This window comes from Balaenoptera musculus, chromosome 2 (genome assembly GCF_009873245.2).
Source record: "Balaenoptera musculus isolate JJ_BM4_2016_0621 chromosome 2, mBalMus1.pri.v3, whole genome shotgun sequence".
Lineage (NCBI taxonomy): Eukaryota > Metazoa > Chordata > Mammalia > Artiodactyla > Balaenopteridae > Balaenoptera > Balaenoptera musculus.
In genome coordinates this window covers 109351931-109363822 of record NC_045786.1, presented here as the reverse complement: position 1 = coordinate 109363822, position 11892 = coordinate 109351931, and the positions used below count along the sequence as shown (strand labels likewise).

The following is an 11892-nucleotide window of genomic DNA, read 5'->3' as shown; positions in this document are numbered from 1 at the left end:
TTAGAGAATTCTTAGCAGTTACCTCTTTAAATATTTTTTCTGTCCCAAGGTCCCTCTCTTCCTCTTCTCCTTATGAGATACAATTTATCCCCAGCTCTTGTTTGTGTGTATGCGAGTTTTAAACTGTTTATACTCTTCGTATTTCAATTTGGGTAGTTCCTGTTTACCTATCTTCCAAGTTCATCAACACTTTCTTCATTTGTGTCAAGTTTCCTAATGAGCCCAAAGGTATTCTTCTTCCCTGTTACTGTGTTTTAAAATTTCTAGCATTTCTATTTTACTTGTTCTTACAGTTTCCGTCTCTCTGTGAAATTCCTCATCTAATCAAGCTTGTTCACTTTTTCCATTAGCCCCTTTAACATACTAATTACCCATTTAAAAGTCCTTATTTGATAGTACCAACATCTGAGTCATCTCTGTGTCTGGTTCTGTTAAATGTTTTGTCTATCAAGTAGGGGGTTTATTTTTCTTGCTTTCTATGTTTTATAATTCTTTCATTAAATACTGGTTATCACGAGTAGGACAGTAAAGACTGAGGTAAATAGCATTTATAGCTGAAAATGGGCATGCCTCTTATTTTGCTAGAAACTTAAGGTGTAGGACTGAGTCAATTTCATCAGGAGTTGATCTTATTTAGGTTTTGTTGTTGTTATGGTTAAAGTGCACCACTGGCTTCAGATCTCTCTGGTATTACCTTGTGCTTAAGTTGAAGGATGGAGTTGCCAAAGGATTTTTTTCTTATTGTTCCTGCTCTACCCTTAGCTTTTGACCTTCTCTATTCACATTTTTGCTCCCTCCTCCAACAGTAGACTGCTGTTGCTTGATACTTAGTGCTTGCTAGCTTGCTGTGGGGCAGGGGGTTCTCAGTTGTCCTGTCTCAGCCTCAGCTTTGGGCAAGTCCTGTGTCCCTGAGCCTTGGTCATTGGGCTTTCTTGGTGGTCTTCCTCCTCCCCACGGATAGGATATTTTTAATGGTCCCTGGGGCCAGGATGTCTTTCTCTTCCTATTCCCCTAGGAATAGAGGGTTTTTCTGTTTCCTCTCCCCAGTCATAATGGGTCTTCATCTGATGACAACAAGATTTGTTGCCCTCCCCCAGTGACTTACAGTATTTGTTCCACAGGGAAGGGAGGTCAGGCAGGGCTCTGTTTTTCTCACAGAAGCAACTGCTCTCCTCCTCCAGGCCTAGGCACTAAGAAAGGCTTTTTTCAGTCCCTTACCCCATGCTCAAATCTTCTCTTAGGTACCCAGTGAAGTTCATAGAGAAAAGTCTATTAGTGGGTGTAAACTCCCCTTCTGTTAGTAGCTTCCAGGGGTTCTAGATTCTCCTGTTATCCACACTCAACTTTTAGCAATGTGTGAAAATTTTTCACTGAATTTGTCTTACCTGTTTGTAGGGAGCTTGATGTCTTTTGTCTGTGCTCTGCCAAAGGTGGGGAAATGCTTACATCCTGTCTCTCCTTGGAGGGCTCTGTCTTTCCTTACATTTCAGGCTACTACGTTGCACTGTAACTTAGGTTCTCTGGTCAGTTTAATTAAAAGTTATGATTTTGTAGATCATACAGTTTTTTCTTATTGTAAGGGTGGATACGATGTTCTTTCCAGTCTTCTCCATCCTAAGCAAAATTGAAACTCTCCAGTACTTTGCTGTTGTTGTTTTTGAACTTCACAAGCTGGCCCTAAAATTTATATGGAAATGCAAAAAATCAAGAATTGCCAAAATATTCTTGAAGAACATCAAGGTGATGATAAACAAGACAGTGAGTTATTGGTGCAAAGACAGACAAATCCACCAATGGAAAAGAATACAAAGCCCAGAAACAGACCCACAGTAACACAAACACTTAATTTACAACAGAGGTGGCATATTGCAGAATAGTGGAGGGAAACACAGTCTTACAAGTGACAATTAGATGTCCACCTGGTGGGGAGGGGGAGAAACTTACACCCACCTCACCTAATAACCAAAAGGCCAATTCCACATGGACAGTAGAACAAAACGTAAAAGGCAAAACAACTCAATCGCTTCTACAAGTTAATATAGTGTAATATCTTCATGACTTTGAGGTATGCATAAAAAAATCAACAATCATAAAGGAAAATAATGATAAATTTGAATACACTAAGATTAAGATCCTTTGTTTATCAAAAGATACCATTAAGAGAGTGAAAGGCAAGTCATAGAGGGGGAAAGATATCTGCAACACATAGAACTGACAAGGATTCATATCAACAATATAAGAATATATACATGCTCCAACAACACGTTCGAAAAATGGGCAAGAAATTTGAATGGCACTGCATACAAGAAGATATCTAATTACCCAATAACTGTATGTAAAGGTGCTCAACTTCATTTGTAATGAGGGAAATACAATTTAAAAACACAATGAGATACCACTAAACAACTACCAGTAATTCCACTCCCAGAAATAACTCGACAGAAATTCAAGCACATGAACACCAAGAAAATATATACAAGAACGTTCAGAGCAGCATTATTTGTAATAGTAAAACACTGGAATCAATGCAAATATCCATTTAGACAGTGGAATGGGTAAGTTGTTTATTCAAACAATGGGATTCTCTACAGCAAAGGATATGAATAAATCACAGCTATATGCAACAATAGACATGCATCTCAGAAATATAATACAGAACAAAAGTAGTCAGTATAGAGCAAAATAAAAGCAGTTAATATAGAGCAAAATACCATATAGTTCCATTTAATATAAATTTAAAAAAAACAGGCAAAACTATAATGTTTAAGGGTACAGACTTAGGTGCTAAAACATCAGTTTGTTGTTAACTTTGTAAGGGAAGAAGAGGATAGTGATTGTGAAGGAAAACACTGGGGCTTTGGGGATGCTTGTTGTGGTCTACTCCCTAACCTAGCTGGTAGTTACATGGGTGTTCACTTTGTAGATAATTAATTGACCTGTATATTTATGTCTTCTGTGCTTTACTGCATATGTAGTATACATCATAATAACCTCCCTTCACTCTCCCCCCTCCCCCCCAAAAAAACTTCTGGCCATTAATGAACTTATTTTTTACTAGAGGTGTTTCAAATAGAGTGGTGGACTTATCTGAAATATATTCTTCAGTTCTAACTTTATAGGATTCTAGAAAGGTATTTTGTGTTTCCTTGGAGTCTGGTTGGGGGGATTCTTCCCCTGTTTGGAACTGAGAGACATAGAATCCAGATAATGGTTCAAAAAAAAAATTAGCTTTATTACTGACAAAAAGCTGGATTAGAGGATATGTGACCACAATGGGCTACCAAATACCCTACCTCTAAATTAGACGGACTTGCTCACCCAAGTGCAAGGCAGAAGTGGACAGCTTCAGGCTTTCCTGTAGCCTACCTCAGAAAGCTCAGGATCTGGCTGAAATCAAAGAAACACAGATATAAAGAAATTTGCCCATGAGTCACTCCTCTTTCCCCAGGATGGAGTGAGTGGGGGAGCTTGCCTTTCCCTCCTGGACAGCGGAATGGAAATTCTCTACACTCTGTGGAAATGTGAAGAATGAGGAATAAATATTACCCCTAGCAACAGGCAGACTAGCTATGCTTGATAGTCTATTTGAAGTCAGCTCTCTGAAGCTTAGCAAAGGCTACCAGGGGCAAAAATTTTAGAATAAGCTTCATTCTTGCTCTTAAACCTACTTTCCCCTCTTCCACTTTTAAACCTGGGTATAAACCCCAACCACAATTTTTTTCAGTGGCTTTCCTGGAAGCAAATGCAGAGACTAGTAAGTGAGGGAGAAAGGAGCAGGTGATTATATATGTGAATCTTCTCTAAGTTGTATATTTATGAGTGAAGTCTATCTTTCCCGTTTCTCCATGAGACGTATTAAATTCTGGTACACAACTTTAAGCACCTGTGGAGCTTATTTAAATTATTCTTTTTCCAGGTAAAGTTAAGCTTGGTTCAGTTACTTGCTTTTTGGTATTTAGAAATACTCAATGATTATCTACATTGGCCTTCTTCCAAAGAAAATAAAATATAAATACATATCTACAACTTAAAGCTACTTCCTTTTCAGAGTGATGAATGATGATTACTGTGTATCCACAAATACTTTTATTCATGATTTTAATTAGCATGGATAATTTGGTCCAGGAGATTTCAGTTCAGACACAGCAGGGCAAGTGTGCTTTTTAAAATTATACTCTTATTTTTATTCTGAGATAATTGTAGCTTCACATGAAGCTGTAAGAAATGATACAGAGAGATTCCATTGTGCCCTTTACCCAATTTCCTCCAATGGTAACATCTTGCAAAGCTGTTGCACAATTTCACAACCAAGATACTGACATCCATACGGTCATGATACAGAGCATTTCCATCCTCACAAGGATTTCTGATGTTGCCCTTGTATAGCCACAGACAAAATTCCCTCCCCCATCACCAATCCCCTCCTTAACCCCTGGAAACCACTAATCTGTTCTCCATTTCTATAATTTTGTCATTTCAAGAATGTTTTATAGGGAGTGTTCTAATTTCATACTTTTACATGTACCTGTCCAGTTTTCCCAGCACCACTTACTGAAGAGGCTGTCTTTTCTCCACTGTATATTCTTGCCTCCTTTATCAAAGATAAGGTGACCATATGTGCGTGGGTTTATCTCTGGGCTTTCTATCCTGTTCCATTGATCTATATTTCCGTTTTTGTGCCAGTACCATACTGTCTTGATTACTGTAGCTTTGTAGTATAGTCTGAAGTCTGGGAGCCTGATTCCTCCAGCTCTGTTTTTCTTTCTGAAGATTGCTTTGGCTATTCGGGGTCTTTTGCGTTTCCATACAAATTGTGAAATTTTTTGTTCTAGTTCTGTGAAAAATGCCAGTGGTAGTTTGATAGGGATTGCATTGAATCTGTAGATTGCTTTGGGTAGTATAGACATTTTCACAATGTTGATTCTTCCGATCCAAGAACATGGTATATCTCTCCATCTATTTGTATCATCTTTAATTCCTTTCATCAGTGTCTTATAATTTTCTGCATACAGGTCTTTTGTCTCCTTAGGTAGGTTTATTCCTAGATATTTTATTCTTTTTGTTGCAATGGTAAATGGGAGTGTTTTCTTAATTTCACTTTCAGATTTCTGTTGTGCTTTTATAAGAATTTGTCCATTTCTTCCAGGTTGTCCATTTTATTGGCATACAGTTGCTTGTAGGAATCTCTCATGATCCTTTGTATTTCTGCAGTGTCAGTTGTTACTTCTCCTTTTTCATTTCTAATTCTGTTGATTCGAGTCTTCTCCCTTTTTTTCTTGATGAGTCTGGTTAATGGTTTATCAATTTTGTTTATCATCTCAAAGAACCAGCTTTTAGTTTTATTGATCTTTGCTATCGTTTCCTTCATTTCTTTTTCATTTATTTCTGATCTGATCTTTATGATTTCTTCTCCTAACTTTGGGGTTTTTTTGTTCTTCTTTCTCTAATTGCTTTAGGTGTAAGGTTAGGTTGTTTATTTGAGATGTTTCTTGTTTCTTAAGGTAGGCTTGTATAGCTATAAACTTCCCTCTTAGAACTGCTTTTGCTGCATCCCATAGGTTTTGGGTCATTGTGTTTTCATTGTCATTTGTTTCTAGGTATTTTTTGATTTCCTCTTTGATTTCTTCAGTGATCTCTTGGTTATTAAGTAGTGTGTTGTTTAGCCTCCATGTGTTTGTATTTCTTACAGATTTTTTCCTGTAATTGATATCTACTCTCATAGCATTGTGGTAGGAAAAGATACTTGATACGATTTCAATTTTCTTAAGTTTACCAAAGCTTGATATGTAACTCTTTACCTAATTTTCTGGCTGCTTAACTACAGAGCAAAGGAACTCAGGCATTTGCCAAAGGTCACAGACCACCTCCTTGTAAGTGAGGATTAACTAATGATTCTTATCAGTACTTGCAGCTTTATAACCTTGGGAAGCCCTTGACTGACTCTCTCTCTCTCTCTCTCAGCCTCAACCAGACAAGATGCTTTTCCAGGTGTATTCTTTGAAATATGAACTCCAAGAAATGCTCCTAAAGGGGAGGTTGGGGGAGTTCATGGTCAAATAAGTTTGAGGAAATTCTGAATACTATAATCCTATTCCTCTTTTGAAATAAACAAATGCCCTTTGGTGTACAAAAGGAAGGATCCAGTATCCAACTGCCCAATTTCAAACCTCCATTTGCTAGACAGTAACCTTCAGGAAGACAGTTAACTTTCCCATATCTCAGTTTCCCCATCTGTAAAGTGGAAACAACAACAGTACCCCACTCATATGAATGAAAGATTAACTATAAGGACACGAAAAAACACTTGATAAATGTTAATTACTATTATTATTGCCATCATAATCAGAATCATTATGATCTTGTTAAAAACACACATGTCCAGACTCCACCCCTGGAGATTGAGATTTATTAAGTCTAGGGGAGAGTCGAGTCCAGATGAAGAAGTAGAGGTTTATCTGGAACAAGAATGTGTCCAAGATAGTACTAGAGGCAGGATTCAAACCCAGATCAAACTGCCTGATGGAGAGATGTCACACTTAACATCCATACTCACATTCAGTAAATTCTTTAACTCTGTAGTCCTGCAAAAAGAGCACAGTTCTCTCCTGAACTGAAGGTTGGGCTTGTAATATAAACTCGTGATTCCTTAAGGGGTAGTTCAATAAAATAAAATGCAGTTCTGTGACGCTGGTACACAACAGCTTGCAAAAAAATTCCTAAATGTAGCAGTAAGCATCGGTATGTAAAAACTTTATTTGTAAGTCATTGTTTAGCAAATCAAATCTGAAGATAAGACATTATTTCTTTAGAAATACAAGAAAACAACTATGATTGCTATTATTTCTGTAGGTTTCACCACCACACTGCTGATTTCCAAAGGTCTTACTGTCAAGAACCAGGCGGATTTCCAAGACACTTGGGGAATCACTCTGGAGGTGGTGGCAATCTTCTTACCACTTCGGTAGCAATCCTTAGGTAGGCTTTGGCCTGGAAAAGAACAGATTTGTTTGTTCTATATTTCTCCCTAGTAGACATCAAATGACTCACAAACTGTTTGCCATAGTTGTCTACTGAATTGAATAGTAGAAAGGCTGAATGAGATGAGGAAACTCAATAGTTAGAAGATGCTGCTGTGAACAATGCATGTAGGGCAGGGGAGAAATGGGTTTAGATTATTTGGAAGGTGACTTTATGAAAAAAATATTTAGTAGCAGCAATTACTGTTTTTCAAACTCTAACTCCCATGTCAGCAAACTAGCAACCCAGTCTAGCTGCAGAAAACTTACACCTTCCTCTTCTGACAAACTGATATCTTGAGTTAGATACTGCCAAACCTCTTTGGCATAAGGGTTATTAGTCATTTTTGAAAAGACTATCTATTACCACCCTATGTTTATCTTCAGAAAGCATTTTCTTTATTCTCTCTGACAATGGTGTCTAATACCAGCACCAAGCACCTCTAGGCTCCTCCATTTGGTGAGATTTAAGTACCACGCAAGAATTCCTGGAATCAGTTGTCATACTCTTCATCTCTGGGACCCCAGTACAACAGAACACGAAAAGTAGCTCCCAGGAGCTAAGTGGGCCACAACTAACCTAATGCCTCCACAGTCCAGTTAGAACAATGGTCATGGCATTTGCATTTTAAAGTTTTAAACAATTGAAATGTAAATACTACTTATTTCTCCTATCTTATCTATAAAAAGTAACTGTAAGACAATAGTAAGATTTTCTAGAACCAGTAATATATACATTTATATATTTACAGTTATATACATACTACTTCTACTACTACCACTACTACTACTACTACTACTGCTGCTGCTGCTGCTGCTGCTGCTACTGCTACTACTACTGCTACTACTGCTACTACTGGAAGTAATGCTAATGGCTAAAATTTGCTTGAGTACTTAATATCTGCCAAGTATTATTTCATCTATCCTCAAGTTATCCTAAGGGGTAAATTCTGTCACTATTCCCACTTTATATACAAAAAAACCAAGACCATGAAAGGTGAAGAGTCTTGTCCACAGCATCACAGCTAGTGTGAGATGAGCTGGGCTCTGAATCCAGGCTGACCAGCTCCCTGACTCTGCATGGTAAAAGGACTGTTTGAGGCTTCTTTACCCTGACTTGATGAAGTACTTAACTGTGTTTCACACATCTTGATTTTTTAAAACTATGCTTGAAAGTAAATATTTCCTCCATTTGGGGAACTATTTTAATATAGACCTCTCTGTATTTACATTATGAAGTTGATACAATGTATTAAGAAACCAGCAATTTGAAAAACAAAAGAATTATTTTTATATAATATATAATTTTATATATATATATATATATATATATATATATATATAAAATCTTGTACCACAAAGAGAAACCCATATTTGTAACTCACATCAGAAACTTAAATATTTGCCACATATTAAGATCATAAAGAAAGAACAAAAAATGAATATACACACACACATATTTGTGTGTGTGTATATGTACCTGTATCTGTGGATACATATGTATGTATACATATATATATAAACAAGGAGCTACTGTATAGCACAGGGAATGCTGCTCAATATTCTGAAAAGAATTTGAAAAAGGATAGATACATATATATGTTAAAAAAAAAAAGTTACTTACATTTGCCCCCTGGGGGGTGGTGAAAAAAGCCAGTCATGTCTGTTATCTCTCAATCAACATGTTGGAAAATTGTTCATTATGAAAATTTTAAATGATACTAATTACAATAATGACAAACCTTTAAGTGTATGTTGTCTGTATGTATACTGCCATGCTACTTGTTTCATTGTTGAAACATAAAATATATGTTTCACGTTACTACTTTAAATCTTATATTTTGGCTCTACTTCTTGAAAAAAAATCCAATGATTATAGTCAGAAATGTTTGACTTTAAAAGGAGCAACTGGTTATTTATATTAATATTAATAATTGATATATTTGGGTTTGTATTTATCAAGTTTTTGTGGTCTCTCCAAAAGACCTGGTTTAATTTCTTATTCAAGCTATGTTAACTTATTTTCTACTAACTTTTAAAAATAAGTATACACTTGACCCCTTTTCTTTGGAAGTTGTATATTTAATATTTGTCAGTTTTTAACCTAGAAACATCAGTATAATTTAAAAATAATCAGAGAGTAATTCTATTTAATACCTTTAAGATCTACCTTGACAGTGTAAGGACATTACGCATAAATCTACTTTCCAATGCTACTTTTTCATTGATGATACATATTTAAAAAACTTTTTAAAATACATGCACTGGTCCTAAGTGCACAGATCAGTGAAACTGTACACACTGAACACACCTCTGTAACTCAACACCTATGTCAATAAACAGAATACCTATGTCAGATCCCAGAAAAAAACAACAACTATGTTCAATCCCTAATAGTTGAATTATACTTTATTTTAACAGGAAACTGTTAAAATTTCATTTGCGTCCTTTTTTTAAAGAATAGCTATCAAAACATGAATAAGGCCTTACACGTTTTTACTGAGTACATACTATACCAAGTACTAGTATAAGTAATCTCATTTATGTAATCTCATAAGTAATCTCACTTATGTAAAATAAACACCATTGGTTCAATGTGGATGAAGAAATTGGAGTTGTCTGCTCAAAGTCACAAAGTCAGCAGGCTGGAGAACATTCACACGTGGGTCCGCCTGACTCCAAAGCCCAGCTCCTTCTACCACATCACATATTAAACAGTAAATCCAAAATACAAGTAATTCTAATCATAATTCTCTATCTAAAAATGGTTTCAGTCTCTGCTATAGTTAACAGAAACAACAGACTTTGTTTAAAAATGGAAATAACATATACTTTATAAAGAAATATTTCTCTTAAATCTAAAAGTGCTGATTTTCAGCCATGTATCTTTTTTTTTTAAACATCTTTATTGGAGTATAATTGCTTTACAATGGTGTGTTAGTTTCTGCTGTATAACAAAGTGAATCAGCTATACGTATACATATATCCCCATATCCCCTCCCTCTTGCGTCTCCCTCCCACCCTCCCTATCCTACCCCTCTAGGTGGTCACAAAGCACCGAGCTGATCTCCCTGCGCTATGCGGCTGCTTCCCACTAGCTATCTATTTTACATTTGGTAGTGTATATATGTCAATGGTACTCTCTCACTTCGTCCCAGCCTTACCCTTTCCCCTCCCTGTGTCTTCAAGTGCATTCTCTACGTCTGCATCTTTATTCTTGTCCTGCCCCTAGGTTCATCAGAACCTACAAGGAATAAATGCTGGAGAGGGTATGGAAAAAAGGGAACCCTCTTGCACTGTTGGTGGGAATGTAAATTGATACAGCCACTATGGAGAACAGTATGGAGGTTCCTTAAAAAACTAAAAATAGAACTACCCTATGACCAGCAATCCCAGTACTGGGCATATACTCTGAGAAAACCACAATTCAAAATGAGTCATGTACCACAGTGTTCATTGCAGCTCTATTTACAATAGCCAGGACGTGGAAGCAACCTAAGTGTCCATCGACAGATGAATGGATAAAGAAGATGTGGTACATATATACAATGGAATATTACTTGGCCATAAAAAGAAACAAAATTGAGTTATTTGTAGTGAGGTGGATGGACCTAGAGTCTGTCATACAGAGAGAAGTAAGTCAGAAAGAGAAAAACAAATACTGTATGCTAACACATCCATCTTTATAAATACCTTTTATCTCCCAGTAGCTTTTCTAGGTGTTTAAAGCCTAATTTTATGATGAAAATTTAAAGCTCACTAAGGCAAGCTGAGGCCATCATTCTGTAACCTTAGTTCTAATTTTTGTTAAATTAGAGACATAAACCTATCTGACTGCACAAAATACTGAATGATTCCATAATAATCAAATTTGCTACATTTAACCTTCGCTTTTTAATGGACTATCTCCAAGCTTAAACTTTCAATATATCGCACTCAAAGCAATGGTTAGATTTTTATTTGCTGAGAAACCACTAAAAGTGCTTAGTTTAACAGTTTCAATTTCCACAAAACTGTTGAGATTGAATTTTTTCAGCCAGTGCAGTATCATTTCAACAAATACTTTTTGGTTCTTATTGTGTGCAAGGCATTGTTTCGGGAAATCTGTGGGAGGTAACAATAAAAAAGGGAGGCAGAAGTGCTCACTGGTGAAGAGGTGGGGCCTTGAGATCAGACAGGTATGGTTTAAAATCCTGGTTCCATTACTTATTAACACTGGCCCTGGGCAAGTTAATTAACCCTTCTAGGCTCAGTTTCCATATGTGTAAAATGGTTATAATAATAGTATCTACCTCAAAGGGCTTGGGGGCATATTAAGTAAGAATAAACTATGTGAAGTACTGGAATATAAGAAGCAAATAATAAATACTAGTGGCTACTATTATTACTATTATGTCCTCAAGTAATTTACAATCTCATTGAAGAGCTCATATTAACATATCCTTTTGGAAACTTTCCCTGCCTGAGGATAAGTAAATTAAATCCCTTCCTTTTGTTTAATCCACAACTAGGAAAAGCAAACACATACATGTCATATGTAAAAAATATGATTTAGACTTCTCAGACTATTAATACTCTCTTTCTCACCAACTCAACTCTACATGAACTAACCCTTCTCTCCTATTCAAGATCTTTCATTGGGCCATCTAGAGACACAGATAATACAGCTGGATCTTATTTGTCTGCTCTGTCATTACCAAGTAAAGGAACTGGATGGCAACCAAAGTGCAGAAGTTTTATGGAGAGTTTTTCCCTTTGTCTTTGTTTTTAAATATTTGAAGTTCTAATTTTCCATACACAGTCATTTCATATTAGGACTATGAGGTAATAATGTAGAAATGATAAGATAATAAAGTTTCTACTTACATTTAAACGT

At 36.2% G+C, this 11892-nt stretch overlaps 1 protein-coding gene across 3 annotated transcripts in view; it reads right to left on the bottom strand.

Annotated features, from left to right (window-relative positions):
- Positions 1 to 5709: 5709 nt before the first annotated feature.
- The window catches only part of NUBPL (nucleotide binding protein like), a 367758-nt gene continuing 361575 nt past the window's right edge, over positions 5710 to 11892 (bottom strand). For all 3 annotated transcript variants that reach the window (XM_036842440.1, XM_036842438.1, XM_036842439.1), the window contains one exon: positions 5710 to 6987. In XM_036842440.1, the coding sequence (XP_036698335.1) occupies positions 6925 to 6987 (63 nt within the window). In that variant the 3' untranslated portion in view covers positions 5710 to 6924. The remainder of the gene's footprint in view (positions 6988 to 11892) is intronic.